General features: G+C 34.7%; 1 protein-coding gene across 4 annotated transcripts in view; it reads right to left on the bottom strand.

Annotated features, from left to right (window-relative positions):
* Positions 1-257: 257 nt before the first annotated feature.
* Positions 258-23880, bottom strand: part of Lrch (Leucine-rich-repeats and calponin homology domain protein) — a 46258-nt gene continuing 22635 nt past the window's right edge. Inside the window, exons 2-14 of one of the 4 annotated variants that reach the window (XR_014426354.1) lie at positions 18106-18250; positions 17446-17678; positions 16942-17078; positions 16341-16556; positions 15413-15574; positions 14262-14383; positions 13919-14062; positions 13057-13460; positions 12701-12852; positions 12484-12621; positions 12321-12398; positions 4314-4585; positions 258-2876 (exon numbers count right to left, since the gene is read on the bottom strand). Coding sequence is in view for 3 of the 4 variants with exons in the window: in XM_083049088.1 (XP_082905214.1) it covers positions 10862-11101; positions 12321-12398; positions 12484-12621; positions 12701-12852; positions 13057-13460; positions 13919-14062; positions 14262-14383; positions 15413-15574; positions 16341-16556; positions 16942-17078; positions 17446-17678; positions 18106-18250 (2171 nt within the window). In the remaining variant the exon portion in view is untranslated. Of the gene's footprint in view, positions 4586-8641; positions 11102-12320; positions 12399-12483; positions 12622-12700; positions 12853-13056; positions 13461-13918; positions 14063-14261; positions 14384-15412; positions 15575-16340; positions 16557-16941; positions 17079-17445; positions 17679-18105; positions 18251-23880 lie in introns of those variants that run through there. The other 3 variants (XM_083049090.1, XM_083049088.1, XM_083049091.1) reach the window with 3 other exon arrangements.

Genomic DNA, 23880 nt, shown 5'->3' with positions numbered 1-23880 from the left:
TTATTTGTGTGATTATATTTAGTTTATATTATTTATGTAATTATTAAATTTATTTGATTATTTTATATATTTAATTATATATATATATATATATATATATATTATATTTATTTTATTATTATTATTAAAAACTTATGTGTTCCGCAAAGGTATTGGATAAAAAAAAAAAAAAAAAAAAGAAAGGAGTTGGGACGATAACTTTAGTAAAAGAAGAACAGTGAAAATATCGTTGCATATATATAAATGCATATATTTGATACGTGATTCTCTTCGATTTATTTCATACGTAGTATTTATTAATTTTAATACATTACGTAGTGCGTTTAATAATTCGCCATAGCGATCATTTGAAACACCTCGATCAAGCGACGGAATGATTCATAACATCAAATTTTTTTACGCGGAAAAACTTCTTAACATAGTGCATATAAATTTAATCCTTTCACAAGCCCATGCAAATTGAATATAATCCGATTATTTGGTTAATTTGCATGATATAATATTAATAGCATTTAGTTTATATATTTATAAAGAAGACAGTTCCTGAAAATTTTGCTATAAGATTATGTTTTAATTATATAGAATAAAAGCCATTTATGCAATAATAGATTCAAAATTAGAAAGATTTAAAAATAATAAAAATGCAAAACTGAAAGGGATCTCTGAGTGACAAGTCCGTTAATAATATTGTTCTTTGAACGAGGCGTTTCATATCGCTGATTTTTAATGAGCAGACGTTGCCCAGCACAAAATCCTACGAACACAATTAACCTAGGTAACAGTAATACAATTCCGCAGTGACACGTCGCTTTTCAAATCTCTACGTGACTACGATCATCAAAAGAATCTTGAATGAATTAGAAATAGGAAAAGCGCGTCTTTTCTGTGTCGCAAACGCGCGAATATGTAACATCTAATGATTCGAGGACGAGAGCTATATTACATTGTAACGCAATCGTAATTTCGTACTTTTAACCATTCAAAGTTGCACTGACAATTGTGTCGTAATATCTATAGTAAAATATTCGACGCAAGAAAAAATAAATAATCAATTCCACTTTTCCCTTTTGGCATAAATTTAAATCTTAATGAAATATTTTCATAGAAAGCAATCCATTTTTGTTTCCTTAAAAATTGCGACTATGTAACAATATTCGAGGATCTCTTTATATGTATATATTTATTCATAAAAGCAATATAGCATCGATATTCTGTACAAGGAATAATACAGATTATTTGGAATAAATTCTAATAAATCCCGGATTTTTTTATTCTTATAATATAAAAAAAAATATTATACGCATCTTGTTTTGGTAACCAATGAAAATTAAAAGCTAGAATTAGAAAATAAAAATTCTCTTTTTTATATACATATTTTGGCATAAAAAAAGATTTCGCAAAAACTCGAAATATTAAGAAATGTACGCAAATTATACATCTTAATGCACTTATTATGTTAATTCTTGCTAAAATTATTCGAAATGAAGTAAAATTTGTCCTCGAACGTAAAGTGAAAATAAAAAAAATGTATCTTTGGCACAATAAATGTGAACATTAATGTTATCCATGTCCGCCGATTTAGTCATCGTATTGACATTCTTAATTCTCTTCGTTCCTTCCGCGATCAGGGTATATGAGATCTTTCACGTTTCCTCACATCCATACGGGAAATCACATTAACATCGAAATTAAAAAGAATCATAATATAGGGCAATTACAATTAATAATATTAGACTTAGCACCTAATGGGGTTATTCACATTGATCGCGCGCGCAAATTAACGATTCCGGTTCTTAACTATTCGCAAAACATTCGTAAAAAGAAATAAAGTATAAATACTTTCTGCTTGGCCTAGGAAAATTATACAAATTTCCATCAATTGACTATGAAGCTTTAATATTATTATTAATAATATTTAATTAATTTCGCGTACTCTTTAATTTGTATTGCAGCCCACAGTCCAGAATATGACGAAACATCTATAATAAACAATTGCTTGCTTGAGCTCCTTTTCGGGATGCAATTCACCCTGAATTTAAAATCACAAAACGTATACCAGCTTGAACACCTAGGCCTTTTCATACCATCACTAACTATACTTGACTTTTGTTGGTAACCAGTCGCGGTTTACCATCGACGTTGGAAGTCGCCGATACATATTCGAAAGTTCCTAACTACTTACCGTCTGCTTGCGCAGAGATTTATTTTCGATCTTTTCTTTGATCTGTATTTGACACGTGACAATTCTTTGGAAATAAGATAAGGGGATGAAATCGCTTTCGCGCGAATCATGAATATCAAGTATCAGTAGCCCTAAGTACACGTTTCACTGTATCATGATTTTTGTTCTTACATTTATTACATATTTAAAAAAAACATACGCTAAATAATAGAAGCAATATATAATTAAGGATGATCTAAATTCGAAATCGATATGTCTTGCACGAATTGAAGCGACAATCTCAATTTTTATTGAAAACGGATACATTTCTGGATTAAATTTTTCATTTGTTAAACTGAATTCAAATATAATATAAAATTTGTTGCCGGAAAGCATAGAACGTACTTAAGGATACTGATACGTGAGAGATAACGTCGTACATTTCGAAACAAAAATTTGTTTACATTTAACACTATTTCCATTTAAGGCATGTAACGACAATGAAGCGATAGAAATCGAAGATTCGTATATAACATGTCTTTGGGATACTCGTATTTACGGATTATCAGCCTAGTCTATAAACTCAGCTTTAGCGACATCATGCATGCGAGATATTAGATCACGGATTACAGGACTACACTATTCAAAAGCTCAAATATCTTTGTCAGCCCAGCGAAATCGAGTCTTAAAAGGTTGAATGTCCACTCTACTTTCTCTGAAAAAACGAAATAAGTAATACATATAGGTCTACATAATTCATACATATACAAATACGTATAAGTCGAACATAAAACTGTAAACTCTTTAATTCTTTAAATATTTTGTATTTTTGATTTATAAAATTGAGAATTCTCAATTTTAGGATTTTTTTCAACTTAAAGATTAAGTGAACACACAGCCCAAGTCTCAACAGGTCCTACATCTAATATCTCTTAATTCCATATGTCCGTCTCTTTCTACTTTATAAAATGCCCGTCCCGTATCTGTCCCGGGACTTCTAAGGATTCAGCTGTAACTACGAGCAAAAATAAGCATCATCGTATGCCTGGTCTCGTTTCTCCATATAAAATTCGTTATACCTAATTAAGTGTCATGGTTGACTGCAGTCTATCGTTACGTCGTACAGTTTTGTCGATTTTGCTCGCGCGCAGTTTTTGATGAGAAAAGCCCGTTATCGCTCGATATTAACACAGGTTGCTTATCGTACGAAGGAATACAAAAGAATTTATTTCACATATAGATTAGCTTAAATACGCGACCGCTTATTCGACGTTTATATTTTTTTATCGTTTAAAAGCGATTCATCAATTCTACGAAGCGCTCGTGCAAAAGTTATAGCGACAAAGCGACTTATTGTCGGTTCGATAAAGAATCACTTCGCAATCGAGACTATCGACTCGTTGTATCCTAAGGATTATCCTCGAGCTTCGGAACAATTCATATAACACAAAAATTCAAAAAGATGCTTTTTAGAGACTCGAAAAAACTCGGTCTTTTAGACATCTGAGAAACACTTGAGAAACAACAAGGATGAACATTATATTCTTTAGATATCTAATAGATTTGCGAAATATTAGCACGTCTCTTAAATGTTTGATGGATATCTAAAAAAAATTGGCATCTTTTTTAGACATCTTCACGACGTCTTTCAGACGACTTTAGACGTCTTTCAAACGTTTGTGTTATCTGAGAAATATGTTCGCAAAAACTCTTTATTCGCCTGACATTTATTAATTAAGTATCGCTATTAAATCTAAATTCTAGTATTTGATTTTAATCCTTAACTGATTTAATGTAATATGCATATCTAAATATTAGTCTGTTTACTCTGTTAAGTAAAATTGAAAAAATTGTAATTTGAAATTTTTAAACTTCTCAGAATACGACATTTTAGTTTAATTTTAAAAAACTTGAATTTGCTCTTGTTTAATTAATTTGATAATCATCTTATCAATTCTTTTTTTGTAGTTTTGAAATATAATCAACAATATAAATGATGTTACTTCACCAGTTAACGATTAATAATCAGCTCGCGTATCGAGTTTGTCGATCTGCAAACGCTTCATTTACGTCGAAAACGGAAGCGATCGAGCAAATTTCAGTCCAGTCTCGATTCGAAAGAAAGAGTCATCATTGTGCACTTTTTGTCTACCTCGTCTCGGAGCAGATGTATTTCGAGCGCATGGCTTATCCTCGTCTTTCTCCCTCTTCTTGGAGAGGGAGGAAACCGACTCCTGGTCTCTCACCAGATGATCTCGCGAATTAGATAGTCTGGCGCTAAGCAGGCACGTGATTCGGCATGCTCGAGGACGTTTGCAGTGGCGAGCGTGTCTGATGGAATCTTAGCAACTCGGATACGGTAACCGCGACTCGTACAATCCCGCGACCTCCTTCCAGGACGTCGCTGGCGCAGCACACGAGGTTCTGAAAAATTACCAAGAAGAATGCACATGTTTTTAGTAAGTCTGTTTTACTGGGGAGAGCGCGCGTATACTTGTATTTCACTTAAAAATGCAACTGTAGATCCGCAAGTCTTCTTCTACTCTATGTGCGTTGGCAGTTCAACTCGTGAAAATAATCGCGTCGGATATCTAAACGATATTAAAAATTGAATGGTGAAATTTGTTATTTAATTAAACAGCTCAAATAATATATGTATACATGAAGATATAAAGAATTTTTCGTGAAATAGAAGCAAAGGAGAGACTGAAAACGCGTGATTAGAAAGGTATATGTATACAAATTCAAATTTAATAGAGAGAGAGAAAAACTACCTCTCTAAAATAAATATTCATTTTCTAAAAGAAATTATATACATTGATATCTTCAAAGTTTTGCAAAGATTCCACGTAAAAAATATAATTAAGAAATAAATCGAGGTTCGAAATTCTCTCCTTGAAATATATACGTATCCTATCATTAAATCGAGCGAGAACACAATTTAAGAAAAGGATATATTTTATTATAAATGGCTATAGAGTATTTTTTACAATCATTATGCTTTACCCATACAATCAACATTACAGAGCATACCTCAAAGGAGGAAAACAAGGTCGATGATATCATTAGCGTCCGAGTGGCGAGACAATTAAAAGAGATTCAGTTCTTGACGATCGAAATTCGAAGGAAAAAATGCAATTGTCTCGCCACTAGGACCGTTTTCTCTAATGCAATAACGAAGCGTCAGGGATGGCGGACGAATGCCGTATATATATATATGACATTAATTTATATAAATAAATTAAATATGAAAGACAAAGAACGGGGAAAAACATTGTGAGGATTTGTACATACAAATCGTTCGATAAATGCGCACGTTACATCGGTAGCTCGATTCTAATCACGATCGAATCAGGCTGTATAATTTCATTATTTCAGTTTAAAGTGGGCAGTGTTCCATTAAGACACATTTGTTGACGCTTTATTAAAAGTTCATATTCAACTATTCTTACATTATTCACTGTGTAGCACAGATAGATCTTTAGCGAAATAAATTGTCTGAAATTAAAATATATCTTTATTGTTTTATACTTAAAATATAATATTAAATTTCAATTGCATGTGTGAAAAATGTTCCGAGTTTCTTTCTTAAAAATGCGAAATTAAAAAAAATCTAGGCAAAAAATTAGCGAACATGTTTAAAGAGAATTTAATAATTCGTTTGAAAGTAATTTTCGTAAAGATCTACAATATTAATATTTTAATAAGAAATTTTTTATTCTCTATTTTTTTGCATGAACGATCGTGATGAAAAATGCGATGAAAATTATACCCGATTCGATCGCAGTGATAGAAATGTGTTTTGCATGCATTTTTCAAAGATCAGCTGATGCTGAGCGCTTCATTAGAGAACCGAGGACCGAATCGAAACGAATCGATCATGCTGGGCTCACCGATCCTGACTCTCCGCGCTTAGGCTACATATTTCTATTTAGAAAGGAATTATTGTCTGAGCTCGGTGAGCAGGCACGATCGATCGTGCAAGTACGAGGCGGCGTTTAGCGAGACGCCGCGGAATAAATATAGATACGTATATAAATAGACAAGAGGAGCTTACAGAAAACAACAACGAACAAAAATATATACCAAGCACCAAGTGTGGATTAATCAAATTAGCGAATAATTTAAATACTTTACATATTTTAACATATTTGTTGAAAAACGAAAGAACGTAAAAAGAAAAAAAAAAGATGAGAAACGCCGCAAAAGAACTAGCTTCAACGAACTATATATCTGTCTCCATATAACATATCTATCTCTATATATATATATCTGCATAATATATATAAGCTTCTTCGCGTAGTTTACAAAAATTAATTATACAATTATATATATATAAGCTAAACGCGCAACGGAATGATTTCATATCTCTCTCGCTTGTTCTCTCTTTCTTCCATTCCTCTTTCCCTCATTTCTTGATTCCTAGATATGCTTAATAGTGATGTAGCCTCTTGTGAAAGCGAAAGCTATTGGTAAAATTTCAATGCGACGATCTACGAGATTAACTCTCGACTAGTACTACAACTGCATCAAATCAAAATTCAGTGTACAGAATTTTTATTTATAAAACACTCAAAATGTAATCTAATAAGTGTGTTTATAACGGATCAATTTTTTTCGATATTTTTAATCATTAAAATTTTATCATTCTACAAAATATCAATGTATTGACATACTGTTTTATCTCAATTTACTATACAACTTATAACACATTAATTTCTGTTGTTTATGAATGTAAAGCTTTAGCCTTCGATCTCTCTTGGATAATCACGTAGATCAATCATAGATCGCTCATGCTAAGCAATTGACAATAAATAATGAAGTAAACACCGGTATGCTAAATTCGAATCCAGTCTTAAATTGCTAAGAATACTCCGATATCTCGCCTCCAATTCTAATGTGAATAATACTGACATAATGTGTGGCCGTGTCGCGACCATTCGTATATTCGCGTCCTCGCGAAGGATCATTAGGCACTCATCGTAATGATCGATGATTAAGCGTATAATGGAATATCCAATGATCTGTCATCTGTGTGACAAATGTTTGTTATTCCATAATGGACGCGATGGACGATCCACTCGTTTTGGATGTAGGTGCGGAAGTTATTAACGAACGCCTAATTACATTTAACACTCGGAACGCCCGGAAATGTAATTTGTCCGGTAACTATGCAATTTAAGCTGCAATTGACATTTGCAGTTTAAGACTTCTCTGTCATTGTTATTTTTAAAAAAATCCTATTTTATTGATCGTTTATTGCGCGGCGCATATTAATCTTTTATCTACTATATTAGAATATAAATAATATAATTGTTATCGTACGGACGAATATGAAAGAAAAAGAACTTTAATTAATCGAACGATAATTATTAGCAACCAATAAATGCAACAAAAAGGTAATCGAGCGAAAGAATTTAAAGAAACCTCTGTTTGAAAGATTAAATATATGTGTGCGACATATATTCTGCGTAAATAAATTATATTCAGGGAAAAAATAATGCACAAGATAAATTGAGGTATAAGAGTAAACTGTAAAAAGATGAATCGAGCGTTCCAGTTTTAATAGCAAAAGGACGACATTCTTTAAACTGACTAAATCGACATTAAATATTACTGCAGAATGCATTGTTTATAAAACGCAAGTGAAATATGCTAAAGCTACTCGAAGCGGATTGTGAGGAAAATTGCAGAGAAAAAAAATGCGAAAAGAAAAATAGACTGACTAGAACGCGGATATTCGGTACTTATATAACTAATGATATTGTGGACTAGAAAGTGCAACCCACACTCGAAACTACAAAGGAAAATGCATACGCGCCGAAAAATCATGCATCCCCCGGCAAGATCGTAGATTAAATTCGAGTAGTCGCAAAAATTATGGAAAATACGGCTCGTTTTTTTTTTTGCATATCCTTAAAAGATACATACTGGCATACTGCATACTTATTATAGTAAACGCGTGTCGACTCGCGATACGGTACGTATAAATATATACGCTTATATATATATAGATAGTCTCAAAGTATAGAGTGGTCACCCGTTATAAGGCCCACTTATGAAATGCGTATGAAAGAATTCTACGTCTCTCTTTTACGCGAAGAATCATTTCCTCCTCTCTAAAAAAATTCCACTTGTGCGCTCTCGAAATTCGGCTCTAGTAATTATTCGCAACGATAGAGATGCTGCCTCGCACTAAGATCTGTCTAATCACATAAATCTTGTCGGAAAAACGGAGAAGCCGTGGTTCAAAATAAGATATTTGGCACTGTTTGGATATAAATAAAATATTGCGACGATTACGATCAAAGAATCGATTTTGAACTGTATAGTTGATAGATTCCGAGACTACATAAGATTTAAAAAACGCACTGTTGATATCTATAAATCAGTCGGATTTGCGATATTGTTGTTCAGTCTCCTTTTTCCGACGAAGACCTCTGGCTCAACTGCTCAAATCTGAAGAGCGCATTCTCTTAACAATATGTAGTATAAGTTATTAAATATATATATTATATAGACGATACATGCCCTCTACGTTCTTATCGTTTTTTTTTTTTTTTATGAAAATAAATTGGCAGGTAGCAGGCACCGTGTCTCTACCGTAGTATATCATAGATCGCAGTCACTTTGATCAAGTAATGTGTCCTTGATAATTATATCGGTATTTTTATATTTTTTTTACTTGGAAGAGTGTAAATATATTGGAAATTAAAGTCGATATTTCAATTTTCAATACCCACCTGTAGAATTTTGATTGTTACATTCTTAGCGCGATCATAAAATTCGATTTAAGATAATTTTCCAAAAATATAAATCCAGATTAAAATAACTTCGATCTAATTGTAAGTATCTTAGATTACGACCGAATTATTTGGTCGGTGAAGTATTGAAGAGTGCTCTATTTTGTTTCCTCCTTTTCGAAATGAAAACGTTGATTTTTGTGTCAAATAACCGTGTATGAAGAAGACAGTCAAACTCTAAAATTACGAGCAAAGAAAACGATATACCCCTAGTTATAACTTACAACAAACAAATATAAACATCACCATATTATCTTTCAACGTTCAAATTCTATCTCTCGTTAGACCTTACGTACCAAAATAGAAAATCCTCGAACTAAAAAGAGATTCCCTTAGCACCTTTTTGTGAATCCTGTAATATATTTGCAGGCTACCTATCACAGACCCACCAATCCTGAAAAAGCCATATAGGCGGCGGTTCATTGGTCGAATCTTAAAAAAATACTACCATCGAAGGCAATCGATAGCTATCCTTTCATTTCCGCTCGCTTTTGTTTCTTCCTGAGAGACAATCGCAGATCCCAGGCATTTATTAAACATGCAAAGATTGATGTCGCAATACTAGCTAAGACGATTGTAAATCGGAGGCTTTCATCGTATAGAAGGCAATGAATACTTTCCGAGAATGCGGAACAATTAAATATGTATACGATTTATACAATTCTTGAACAAGTATTGCACACCACCATTTTCCCGATTTTGACCATCATTCATCCTGCTTTTTATCAAAATATCATTTCATCGGTTCTGCCGATGATATAATTAGCTTGCACGATCGCACAAACGACGATCCAATCATTCTGTAAGATACACTTACAGACTCAGACAACCAAATGATATGCGAGCGCGCCTTCGCCTTTGATTGCGCTCTTTGATTTTACGTCAAGGTAAGCTCGAAGGTAACTAATGAGAGACTGTAAAAGAAAATTTTGCTTAAGACAATCGTGTTTCGCAACTAATATTGTTGTCTCTCAAGATTCTCGTTGATACTCTCGCGTGCAAATAGTATATACTATTACGATGAAAAATAAAGGCCCTTTTCGAAAGAAAACTTACGTAATACTTAGTCGATTAAATATTTCACGAAGCTGCCTATATCGATACTTAAAAACTATCTCCAAAAATTCTCCGCTGACTACGAGATTCCTCGTTCGAGCGAAAAAACTTACGCAAGCGGAGGTCGAAAAAAGCGAACAACCCTGTTTTAAAACTACTATCGTGATAAATCGATTATTGAGAACTAAGTACTTTGCCGAGGTCTAGCTACGAAAAGATATATTCTGATATCTTTTAAAACGCCTGGACGCGGCGATCACGAATCACTCTTTGATGTGTACGCTCTGAAAGACATTTTAAAAAATCGCAGAGCGTTTCGACGTCGACGATAACTACTTTCAATATTCAATCGTTTAGTTTTTTTTTTCTCACAAAAGAAAAATGTCATATTCATCACCGAATCATTTCTGTCTTTTTTTTTCTTTTTTTTTTTCGTCTAAAGAGATCTGTGTTAGATATCACTTGTGGCAATCCTCGACGTCGAAATCCAATTCACTGCGACACTTTCCCGAATCTCAATAAATATAAATGCAAACAGATGATGAAAGTAATGGAACATTGCCGCCCCAAAAGTATCAAATCACGAAACAAAAATTGAAAGTGTCGCGCGTGCATCGTTGTTCGAACGAGACGATGATTCTCAGGTTTTCGATGCGATCATCAAAAGTGAGACCAACACAACGGCGTTTGTGTCAATCGAAAAGAAGATGAAAAAATTTTTCTGGGAATCGTCATCTCTCTTCCGTTCTGGCACACTCTCTTTCTCCCCTTATTAACTTCCTAGTCATTTCTTCGTTTCTGTCGCGCGCACTGGCGGCTCTTCATTCTCGTCACTGTCTTACTAATCGGGGAGCGGGAAGAGATAGAGCAGAACCAGGGTGGATAGGAATGTCGCGAGAAGCATCGCGGATAGAACGCGGTCCTGAATCGTACGGAGTGAACCTGCGGCCGGTTTTTCGGTGACACTCCCCCCCTCATCGCGAGCAAGGAGAAGAGCGGTGACGAGACGCGCCAGAGCCTCCAGCCCGTACGCGTCCATGTAACCCACGTCCATGATTGCGTCCGCGTCCAACAACGCCTCCTGCAACACCAACAACGATACTACTCAGTCCCAGTTTCTACGTCACCGCACTGCGAGAACATTTCTCACGTGGCCTTAAGATATTTTTGTTCTCTTTGAGAAAAGTCCTACTTTTGTATCGATGAGAAAAAAAGCATCCTCGGGGAATAGTCATTCTTCGATTATTATAAGCGTCTGTGACTTATCACCGTATTGTGAAGGAGACCTTTGCTTGTGCGAAAGAACTTTTGATAGAGTTTATATAGCTTTATTTATTCCATTATCTTTATTCTAATATTTGTCAAAAATCGATAGGTAATTAATTTTTATTCTTTAATTGTATCAAAAGTTCTATCACAAGGAAGCAATTCAAGGACATCGAGAGGTAAAATGGGAAAGCAAATAAGCAATATAATAAATTTCATGTAAGATAATGAAAATTATTTTGGATTATTTGTACAGTTTAGGATAGTGTTAGAACCATGAGTGTTAATTGATGAGACATTCGGATGCTGGCAGGAAGGGCGAGAGCCTGAGATACAGACTGTTCCCCGAAGAAGCGACACAAAAGCGGATTGGAATCTAGGCGCATGCAACTAAAGCTTCTTCGCTAATTTTTTTTTTTCCCTTCTTCCTGATGGTCTTATGTTCTTATATAACATCTATACATCCGTCTTTTCATTTAGCATTTTCTTAAAAACGGTTTACACTCGATCATATATATATATAATCAGATTAAAATCGGGGACTGACTAGTAGTTGTTGGAAATATCATCGAGAAATGACGGCTATATTGCCGAAGCGTTAGTTACGACGTACACAGACGTTCGGTTACGAATGATGTGCGATAAATTTTTTTTCGTCCAACTGTTCACCAAGCAGATCCGATAGGTCGGGTTTAAGTAAAACAACTTCGATGGAAGTATCGTCGTAATCGTGTTTTATAAAGAGTGTTTTTTTCACACTTTTTGTTTTGTGTCTCATTTTTATATTTTACTCCGATGATCGATTATATAACATAATTACTACCTATCATGATTCTCGTATCGCATCATTATTTATAGAAGAGAGAAATATCGGAATAATTCGTTCGATTTAGAAGTATCCACTAGATCTATATGTTCCGTAACGTAAGCTAACGATGACAGCATGTTTCATGCATAATGATATATACCCTGAGCAAAAGAGAAGCACAAACTTTCTCGAAACTAATTGACAAGATTTTGACGATATTTCTTACCTCATCGACGCCAATCTTTCGACACGCCTCGAGGAAGTTGTCGACATTACGCCTGCATCGCGCCATTGTCAGCTTAGGCTGTAAAAAAAAACATTGATGTCATATTGGCAAACAAAATTGTGTATCACAAAAATAACGAATTATCCTAAAAAAAAATACTTACTACAGCGGCAGAAGGAACATGTATACTGGCAACCGATCGTGGTCTGACGTGATTGGCCAGGTGGCAAAGAACAACACCGTCCGTTAATGCTGGTGCGAGATCTTCCGGCAGTGCCATTTTTAATCTCGTCTCTATGTGCTATAAAATAAACATGATGCTTTCTTGTCCGTTATATATAATATATAATATTATAATTACCGCATTTCGTTATACTTACATGTCGTAGTTGTTCGATGAGATCAGCTTCCTCTTTGGCGCGTTCGAATTCTCTTCTCATGGTGAAAGAATACTTTTCAGACAAATTACTGTTCCACGTGACGGATCTTGGAGATTTCGGACTGCCACCGTTTTTGCTTGGACTCTTGTTGCCTAATAAAAATAGACATACTATGTATATTTGGTATAAATTAAGTCTTCTTTCACTGCGTAGAATGCATAGGAGAAATTTTACATTTTTGTAAAATTGCTCTTATGCATTATATAAATGTAATTTTTATTTAAAAGCGATTCTAAAAGCAGTGATCATATATAATCCTATATTATATAGTTTTACTTATAACTGTAGATGGTCACCTTCTACGTAACCAACGGCGGTTTTCACCAGCCTCGGCGCGTGCGCTGGACTCGTGTTCACAGACAGGATGCTACTGCAAGTTTTGATGGGCGAGCTAGGCTTTTTGTAAGGTTGCTCGAAATACTTTCCGGTCTTGTTGTTGTACTCGTTGTTGCTGCCGTTGATGATCGGCGTGTTTTGATAGTTAATCCGCGACGGGGTGACCTTCTGTACCGGCCTCTTTAACGCGTTGTCCTCGTTGAAGATTTGCTTACCAGTCAGGGCAATAGTTTCCTTATTGTTGCCCGAGTCGGTCGAGTCGTTGTTTTGCGACTCATTGCCTGGCGGTGTCACCTGTTCGCGAAGTCTATATACGCTTAGACCTTCGTTAGCTCTCTGCAGCTTCAGAGCTTCCTTGTACTCCCTAAGAGATAGGATAGTTTATAATTTCGAAGCTTTATGCGTCATTATTGCATTCGAGAACACGATATAATGACTTTCATGAATATCATATGATGATCTTTGCGAATATGATTATGATAAATGATTAAAGCAAGACAACTATATATAAAAAGAAATATTGAAAGCATGATAACAACACTTTAATTTTCTAAGTTGCAAAAATTTAAAGTAAAAATAAAAAATAATTTTTAATCAAAGTATAATCAAATGTCCAGTCTCTGGACGTTTGAGAAAATGAATACGGCAGCGTTGCTTGTAATTGTTTAACGTATATGACTCGTCATAGCACTACTAGAACGCGTCTGCTGAAGGATTTTAAGTACGGTTGGATGAGTAAGATGAGTGTAACGCAAACGTAGTAATGTGAATGAGATAAACTCAGACGGACAAGAGCTTTTGTACGGCTCAAAGCAGAGTTACCTGTATGTTTGTATGTGATTCAATGGCCTCTTATCGTCGCCGTTCACCAGAGTGGCGGGATTCATCGCAGTCTGAAGCGGGTGTACCGATTGTGCGGACGATGTCTGCTGCGACTGACTCGTCAAATGCGTGGATTCCAGATGGCTGTAAAAAAGGATTGCCAGCCACGATAATGCACATGCACGCATGCAAGAGTATACGTATATAAACTACCGTGTCCGTGTCTGACAAATTCGTATCACAATATCAATGGGAAACACCGACAGAGAGAGGGACGCGTTCGTTTATTACGGAGGGAAAGCACGCGGATCGGATAATCATCGTAGCGAAAGGTTTCACTTACCCCGGTGGCGTAATCGATGTGTGATGAAGGCCAGAGATCATCGGTCTCCTAATGTCTGCCCCGTTCTCCGATGTGCTCCTCTCTAATCTCCTCTTTTCCAGTTGATCGTGTAGTATCATCGCCTGCAAAAGATTTCACGTAAAACTTTCAGTTTCAACAATAGATATCTTAACAATAAAATATTAAACGAATTAAAAAATAGTTATTAAACTTTCAAACATTTTTCAATTTATCTCTTTAATTTTTTTCAATCTCAAAATAAAAAAAAACATTCTCAACCAGTTTTTAATGTTACATATGTTGCTATTTTAGAATTTTTTATTTTTTAATTAACTCTATTATAAATTTCAAAGTGAATTAATGTAAAAAAAAATTTTTTTATATGTGCAAAAAACAATATGAAATTGATGAAAATAATGAGAAATTGTGATTTCGGATACATCAGATTTACACATATTACACATGCTAATATATTATTACTGATGCATTACGCTGTAATAATATCTGTAATTTTAAAACATTGATAACGTGATGTTTTATCAGGTCAAGGTCTTGTAATGAGATTTGAGCGACAGCCAACAACGGCTTGTCGAGACGACCATCATTGCCGTGGCTCTTGACTTGAGATCTATTCGACAGCTAAATATAGCGTCCATGTCATCTTCTAGATTCTGTAATACGGTCTAATATTCTTAAGCACATTGCTCTAGTTAGTGATGTAGCACAATAATATGTCTATGATAACTATAGATATATGATCTGATTTTTCAACTAAAATCTAATTATCAGAATATTGATATCGTATTATTATCTTACATTTAGAAATCTCACTTTTCTATCACGGATAATTTTTAAGAAAATCTAATTGCCTGAAGAGATATATAATTTTTAAATTAATTCTGCATCCCTCTCTCATATAAATAAATCGTTTAACAAATATATTGATCAATATTTTTATTTGTTAGATGTAAGAAATAAAGAAAAGAGGATTTTATATTCAAATGGCAATTATTGCCATAATCGATAAAAAAATTCGTCGATGTAAGAGAAAATTTAAAAAATACCATCTCATATTTCTCACTGAATATCTTGAAACAATCGGAAGGTCGATCGTTAAGGTTCTTTTACGATAATCTTAGGTATTAGCCTACCTTGCCCAATTCATCTTCGAGAGACGTGTGCTCCCCAGGTGAAATTGTGCTGGGTGTCGACGTGCCGCTGCAGGACCCGTTCACGCCTACCTCGTGCGGTAGCGTTATCGAAAGCGGTGAGCATTCCTGCCGCCACAAGCCGCGTACTTCGCCGTCGTGCACCTGCACGCAAATGGTGGCCAAATAGGAGGCATGTCAAAATCGTGAATGGTGTGCGTCTTGTGTACCAGTAGAATTTTATTCGTGCGCTCTTTTGTACAAAATGTTCGATCGAAGATCGAAAGCGAGATTACTGATTGTGAGATAAAAATTTTTTTTTGTACACAACAATTTATATACAAGATTTGCACAAGAACTTACAAAAAGTCTACATAATTCTTTTATTATAATTCTAAGAAGTCATATGAATAAATGGATAATAAATCATATAGATAAATAATTATCCTTATGGTCAAAACAAGTGTCTACGAAGCAGAAGCACTTTTTCTACAGCAAGAATATAAAGCAAAAGTATATCATATTTTATTGTCATCGTAAAATATTTGTCTCGTATTTTACAGCACATTTACCTATATATGTATATGTAGGTACGTCTTTTATATACAAAATTAATTATTTTAATAATTCAATTCTTTCAACTACGTATAAAAGTAAATGCTATAATATCTTCGTTGGTGTTTTCCATTTATTTTCATTGATAAACAAAAGAAGAATGTTTAAGTCAGATCTTATTTCGAAATTTTCCTCGCGAAATAAAAGCAGAAGCGTTAATGTGCTCCGGTTTATTCATATGACCCATTATTTCGGATCAAAGATCCGCGGGCGATTCGGCGACAGACTCGCCGAATAGCTTAGCGAGACGGCTGCTGAGCGTGTGCAGGAGATGGAGCGATAGCGAAAAGGCCACGAGAACGACGGCGAAACTAACCGCGCTGTGGATTTCCTGGGACCAACGCTTGTCGACGCCATCGCTCGTGCTGTACCCGCTGTCAACGTTGTGTCGCCGATGCGACCTCGTGTCCAGCGTCACGTGACCCCTCGCGTCCAAAGGTGCTCGCCGCGTTCGACCACCTCTGGCTCTCTCGTGTTTCGCTGCCTGCCTCTCCAAGTACTTGAAAATGTGCGTTCGCCCGCGAATGCATAGCTGAAACCGGGAGTAAGAACGACCAACGGTTAGAATCGATATTCTAAGAAAAGAATATTTCTTCCCAATATTTTAGTTCCTTTTATTTTCCTTCCTATCAACAAGACGATATTGAATGTTCTCGTGATATTGATTTGAGAATTCAAATAAAGTCTCGAATAAAATATACGAGAGGCGAACCGTTTCGTAATCAATTCCGTAGGATATAAGAGTCTACGAATAAAGGAAACGACACATTCAACGGATGAAGTAATATCATTTACGGGTTATTAAAATATGTCGGTCTGAGGAAAGAGCGTAGGTGCGAGTGCGCGTCGAGAAAAATATCAGACTCTCTCTATTAAGTGAAAATGAATGATGAAATGAATCGTTTACGAATGCTCACCGAGGCAGGCGGCGAGGTCAGCGGATTGTCGGACAATCTGAAATCCACCAATCCCTTCATCTTCCTCATCTCGTTCGGAAGCACAGATATTCGATTGCCGCTAATATCCAGCTTCACGAGCCTCAGGTACGTCAGTTCTACGTAAAAATACGTTTTAAGAATCTAATTGAATTTCTTGTCAAATCCTCCGACAATTATCTTCGTTAAAAATAATTTTAGATTCTAGATTTCCTTTTTCATTTAGAATTAATTTTCTTATCTCATTTAATAAATAAATAAATAAACAATTTACTTAGAACTGATTTATATCTATACATATATCAATTCAGTGCATTAATTTTATAAGATTTAATTTACCGAGAATTATACTTGCAAGCAAGTTTTTTTTTTGCAAGATCTATTTCTTCATACAAATTGATACAATCGTTTCTTAATCGTTGATCCGATCGTAATATAAATGCATTTGCTATATGTGTCGCAATCCTATTAAAAAGGCGGGCCTACCTATAGGCAGGTGCACCAACAAGTTGCTCCTCAAGTCTAGAGACCGGAGCCGCGCAAGGTCGCCTATTCGAGGTGGAAGGCTCGTGATTTCGTTGCAACCTGCGTCCAGTTCTGCCAACGCTGTCATCCTGCCCAGTTCATCTGGCAGAGATGCTAATCTATTGTGCGCGACTAGCAAGGTCTGGAGGGGTAGCCTGCATATCTCTCGAGGTAGTGACGTCAATTGATTTCGACTATAGAGACGTCAGGACACATTGTTTTTTTTTAAATAAAAACTTCGCCTGGACATTACCATTCTTTAGAACGAATAATAGATTCAATCGATTTACTTTGATGTCATTTTTTAAAATTATTATTAACGATCTTTGGAATATTTTTTGGAAGTCTTTCTTAAATATTATATATATATTTGCTAAAAATTAGTAAAATTATGCGTTTTTTGCATTAAAATTTCTTTAAATCGAAAAAATAAATTACTTTTGACGATTCTTTAAAATATTGTAAATTTTCAACTATATTTCATGCTACATATAGAGCAAGATACAGTCTTCTAATGTAATTATCGACACTAGTCCGTCATATCTTACAGGATGTAGATATATATAGATCATATCGCACAGACGTCAATATAGATAGACATATATACATAAGTGTACAAACCTAAGATCGAGGTAGTTCAGGGATTGGAGCATTACGACGGTTTCCGGGATTATTCTTATGGCATTATGGTAAAGGTGCAGCTTCTCGAGGAATGGAAATTCCGTGACTTCCTCCGGTAACTCACTGAAGCGATTTTTCGAAAGATCTGTAACAAAAAGAAAATATATATCTTTAAATAAAATATGTTATGATAAACCGCATTGAAAAGGAACGTAATTTCAAGAGATGTAGCATAATTTTAATAATAAATTGGAGAACTCCTTATATTATTATGAATGAACATAGACATGCAAATGGATCTTGCATTCATTTAAAAGCTAATTTAAATTTAAAATAGTTTAAAAATTCTCCCTCTGCGTCACAAAATCTTGCATTTTCATTAGAATAGTCTAAAGTAATTAAGTTCTACGCGAAAGCATTGCACAAGCAATAAACGATCCTGTGCCGCTACAATTGGCCGATAAAACTCGTTAAGAAGGGAATTCTATCGAACTGTCTTAATAAGGTACCGACATGTCTCCCATAGCAACAGCTGTGCTCCGGTTAGGGCGGTCTTAGGGTGTTTGCTGGGGGTTGTTATGAATGGGGCGCGACGGCCACGTGCGCGCACAGTCTCGAAACGCAGGGAAAGGACAAGGGTAGCTCAGCTGCTCCCGGCTTCGAACCTTCTTCCTGATCAATAACAGCCAGTCTCTTCGAGTCTTGCAAACATTTGCAAATATCGTCGATTCGAATGGTTACACGAAGCAAGTATTATTTCGTCGACGCGACTAGTACATATAAAAAGATTACACGCGTGTAAAAACAATATATAATTATATAATAGCGTTTTTCACTGGGAGAACTAGTGCGCACTGAGTGCACATAAAGATTATCACATACAATTTCACAATGATATAAGTAATTAAAAAAGTAAAATAATTAATAGTAAAAGCTATTATTATCATTACTCATATTGAACAATAATAATAATAGCTCTTACTATGAATTATTTTACTTTTTTAATTACTTATATCATTGTGAAATTGTGTGTAATAACCTTTATGTGCACTCATTGTCAGTGCGCACTAGTTCTCCCAGTGAAAAACGCTATAAGATTTTCGAAAAAATCAAAGAATTTATCTAAATTACAAATTAGATAATATCTCTCTTAATTTTTTTAATATGTATATGTATGTTAAAATTTTTAGAAATTTTTGAGAAAAGGGCGAGGTCACTGAAATACTACACTCGATATGCATTTGACGTTTAAATCGCTTAGGATGTAAGATTAATGAATAATTGTTAAAGGCACAAGCATTTTGACAGTTTTGAAATATAAAAACTTTGATCTTATTTAATATAAAACAAAATAATTGAAACGGCAAAATAACGTCATGTTTTGTAAAGATATCTAATTTAATATAAAATATATTATTAAATATCTAATAAAATATCTAATAATAAATAATTCTCTATCTAGGTATTTCTGTATATTTTTTTGAAATGACCAGAAAGGGCTAGAAAACAGAGGGATAGATTAATTCACGGAAATTTTCCAAATATACCCCAATCTGTGGGGGAGATAATCAGATTCCGAATCTGTCGAACGATCAACGGAAATTGACAATCGTCGCATGAACAGGATACGCGATTTCCTTTAGAGGAATCGAGAATAAAGTTTGCTTAACGATTTTCATTAACAATAAATTTAAGAAATATCTTTATGTAACATTTATCTTATTACAATTTGCGAATTATGATCACAAGTATTTAATAAACAGCAATTATTTCTGCATCTGACTAAAACAGAATATTTAATAATTATAAAAAGATCAAACAATATATAATTGTCACTATTCTACGATATTATGTTAATTTAGTTTCAAGTTCTATCATTGGTGCATAATTATTGAAATCATAAATTACAATAACTCGGAGAGAGTTATACAATACGCTCGCGTAATATTCATCGTAACATAAGATATAAATTATCTTTATTTATTTCAAAACTATGGCAATTTACGCGGTTATAACCCGAGGGTGTGTCTTGATGAGTGTAACTTCGTTAATCGATCTCGTTTCTTGCATTCTTCCTGAACTAAACGTATTGAAACGGGAGCAATTCGAATAGGGTGGAAGCCAAGGCCTGGATAGGGATGCTGACAATATTCTCACGACACATATCTGATACATCGATGTTTTGTTCTCAATAAAATGCAAAGCAATATCTCGATAAAGAATATATTAGCACGATCGAAATATTGAATAAAATAAATGATGATACAATTTATTGATTTAGTTACAATATTATCTAATATTAATTAAAATAATTCATTAATATTCCACGAGGAAACCTTTCCTTCTCACACACATATATGTATATAATTCCGGCGCTGAAAAATATTTTTTCAAAAAATTTGTCGGATCGAATCAATATGCGCAGTAACGTTTCGGAATATAGATACTCTGTACAGTTTAAATATTTGGTCTGGAATAGTTGGGATACCGTCTATCCTGTATTTGTGGTGCAAGGGCGTCGGCCCGTCTGACGAGGACCCCTTGCCAACCCCATGAACAACTCCCGCACAATATTGAATTCCCGTCCAAGCGCCGTCTCTTTGTGCAAAGTGACAAAATTCTGTCGCGTCGTCTGCGGCGTTCTATTGTAAAATTTGTTCCGCGGATAACATATGAGACCATACGCACCATAATTCATAAAATCGTATACTGATGGTATAAACTCCTCCTCCGATAAGTCCCTTTCGCGAGACATCAAATCGGTGAAAGTATGGGAGCCGCGCCAAAGAACGTGACTCTCATCTCTGAGTAGATTCGTTAGATTGTTAGAAATCGCCGGAAAAGTAGGTGTTTCTATTGTATATTGTAAGATAACAATATACTATCGCTTTCAAGAGGAAGAGAAAGAAGATTTATTTAGAAAAAAAGCATACTTGATAATAATGTAGGACCGAAATAAATATAATAATAATTATAAAGTTTAATGTTAATGTTAAGGAATAATTAAAATATGAAGAGATGTGATTTAATTGACTAAATATTTGTTACATCATGCGTGTTATGAATAGAACATCATGGTATGTTTTTATTCGAATTATGACGAAAAATTGTATACATTTTTTTCACGTTATCCATCAACATGACGAAAGTTAGTCACACTGATTTCAAATTCACGACCGGCTGATAAAAATCAGCGGAACCGCGCGTGCGAATGATTATAAATATGTCTACACTTCCGTTCCTAATGCCGGCGTCACACGATGTAGGTTTTTCTGTATAATTAGCTGTACGCTAGTTTGTACGCTGCTGTGCTTGCACTTGTGCATGCCAGACACTTCGATGCATTGAGTGCGAAAGTCTAGCTTGTATGATTTCTATGTTTGCTACGGTGCATTATTTCGTGCTCGTTTCCTTGCATACACCAATCAGCGTTTCGGAAATGTTTCATTCAATGCAATCTTCACTGTTGATAGGATATGTCAAAATCGTTTGACAGAATATTAATATTTTAATAAAAAAATGTGGAATAAAGAACAAATAGTTTCTACGATTTCTTGTATTTATTTCGCGATGAAGTAATAGCACGAATGCAGCCAATCTCCGTCGTCGCAAAATTTCATTTACTATATACAGGAGCTGTTGTTCCTCCATATCAATCTCTTTTAAAATATTTTATTTAATTATCAAAACCTATCAACCAGCTATGATTGACGTTTGACGTTTTCTTTCGTCTGACGTCTTTATACAACGTTCTATGCAGCAAACCAAGCAACGTACAGGATACAAGCTAGCATACAAGCTAATCATACAAAAAAACGTACATCGTGTGACGCCGGCTTTAACGGTTCAGACTGACTGCTCGATAAATATCGCAGCCGTGCCCTTCGTGGTGACTGTACAGGACGTTTCAAGAAGGGTCGATCCACCCGAATATTTTCAAGGACCAAGGTCGAGGTTCTACCGAGCCTAGGATCGATACGCGATTTGCGTGACGCGCACACAGTGACATTATTTGCTGATAAAGGGCGTGGCAGTTTTATCGCCGACATAATTCTCCTACGCATTTGCCATCTCTATCGCGAATTTAACCCATTCAAGACTTCAAGATAAACGCTTTAGTAAACGACCGGTTACGAAATATTTCAGATTACATCCTTTTCGCTAAATAAAAATGTTATTTTTGCCACGCTTAGTTAGTCTTGGAACTAAAATTTAATTTTTCATAAATGCTCCCGAAATTTTATTCTACCGTATTCCATATTTATTTCTATAAAAATGTTAATGTTAATTGTGATTTCGAATAGGATATATGTATACATTAAAAAATCCGTAATCATTATGTGACTAATAATAGAAAAATTCAAATCTAGTATTATATATTCGATAAGAAAATAATTAAACTATTCCAAAAAAAAAAATGATTTTTTTAAAAAGAGTATACGCAAATAAAAAATGATCATGTCAGGTCCAAATTGAAAAATCCGTTCATCTCTAATCCTTTTCGAAAATACTAACTTGATGCAAGAAAGAGCAACACGTGAAAGCGGAAAGCGAAATTGCGCGAACGTGTCGAGCGGAAAATGTCTCCTCACGGTTTTCACGTTTAATCTCCACGTGCTGAAGCATACGAGGCCAACGGCCGGAAAGGAATAAATGTCCGTCTAGGCGAGACGGTCGCTTCGGCGCTCGTCTGGCGTCTGCCTACCGTTTCTTTTTCTAGTTCAGGTTTCCATCTAATAAGTGCGCGACCAGCGCTCTGGTAACAGGTAGTCTTGAAGGTAGCCAAGCCTGATTCATTTCCTCGAATCTTAACTAGCCGTTTTTATTGCATCGCGATGAAATAAAAAGATACTTGTAAAACATCCTAACGAACTATATATGTATCATAAAATTAATATTTTATGTTACAAAATTTATGTCTTATGTTAATTTTTTATAATTTAATTGTACTGATAATATATTGCTTGACTTTATTTATATTGTATGATATTTAGATATAAAATGTAAAAATTTAATTACAAATACGAATTCTCAATTGATTCAGGACACGTGATATATAGGACGCGTATATTTCCCTAGGGTGAGATAGACTATTCAATGGCGCTATTGAATGGATAGAGGAGTTTAGGTTCAGAGCCGGTTTACTAACACCTGAGGATATGATGACGCACAATACGATTAGTAAGTGATAGAAATAAAACGGTTCTTATAAATATCTTTATAACAGAAAAAAATTAATACCTGATTTAATACTAAAATTTAAAGTGAATCTATTTATTATCAATTCTCATGAAGAATTAATTATATTTTATAGCAATTTTTTTTAAATTTGTTTCATCTTTTCTTATCTATCAATTGTGAGCATAGATGACATTCATGCTTTTATATAAAAAAGAAATTATCATAAATATAATCAGTCCCTTTGATATAAATTAATTAAAAATATCTTCTTAGTTTTGTACATTTTATTCAGAAAATAATAAAATGTAAAGAATTTAATTTTCTATTTTACGTTTATAATGAAATACATTGAATGTGAAATGCACATTATTCTTGCTCATAATATAATGATGTCGTGAATATATCATATGATTTCACGCGCAATGTCATCGTATGTGCAGCGAGACGAGCTCGCAAGCTTCATTTATTTAAGCGCCGGATGTAAATCCTGACGTACAAATGAAGGACGAATTCCTCTATTTTCTGGGTGTGTCTCGTGCGATTCATCGAATGTTCGTGCAAACAAAAAAGTCTCTCGTCTCCGTGACTTGCCGT

The sequence above is a fragment of the Prenolepis imparis genome, unplaced genomic scaffold (genome assembly GCF_030444845.1).
Source record: "Prenolepis imparis isolate NDT839.2.m4 unplaced genomic scaffold, iyPreImpa1.0 SCAF_11, whole genome shotgun sequence".
Taxonomy (NCBI): domain Eukaryota; kingdom Metazoa; phylum Arthropoda; class Insecta; order Hymenoptera; family Formicidae; genus Prenolepis; species Prenolepis imparis.
This window is presented reverse-complemented; position numbering and strand designations above follow the sequence as displayed.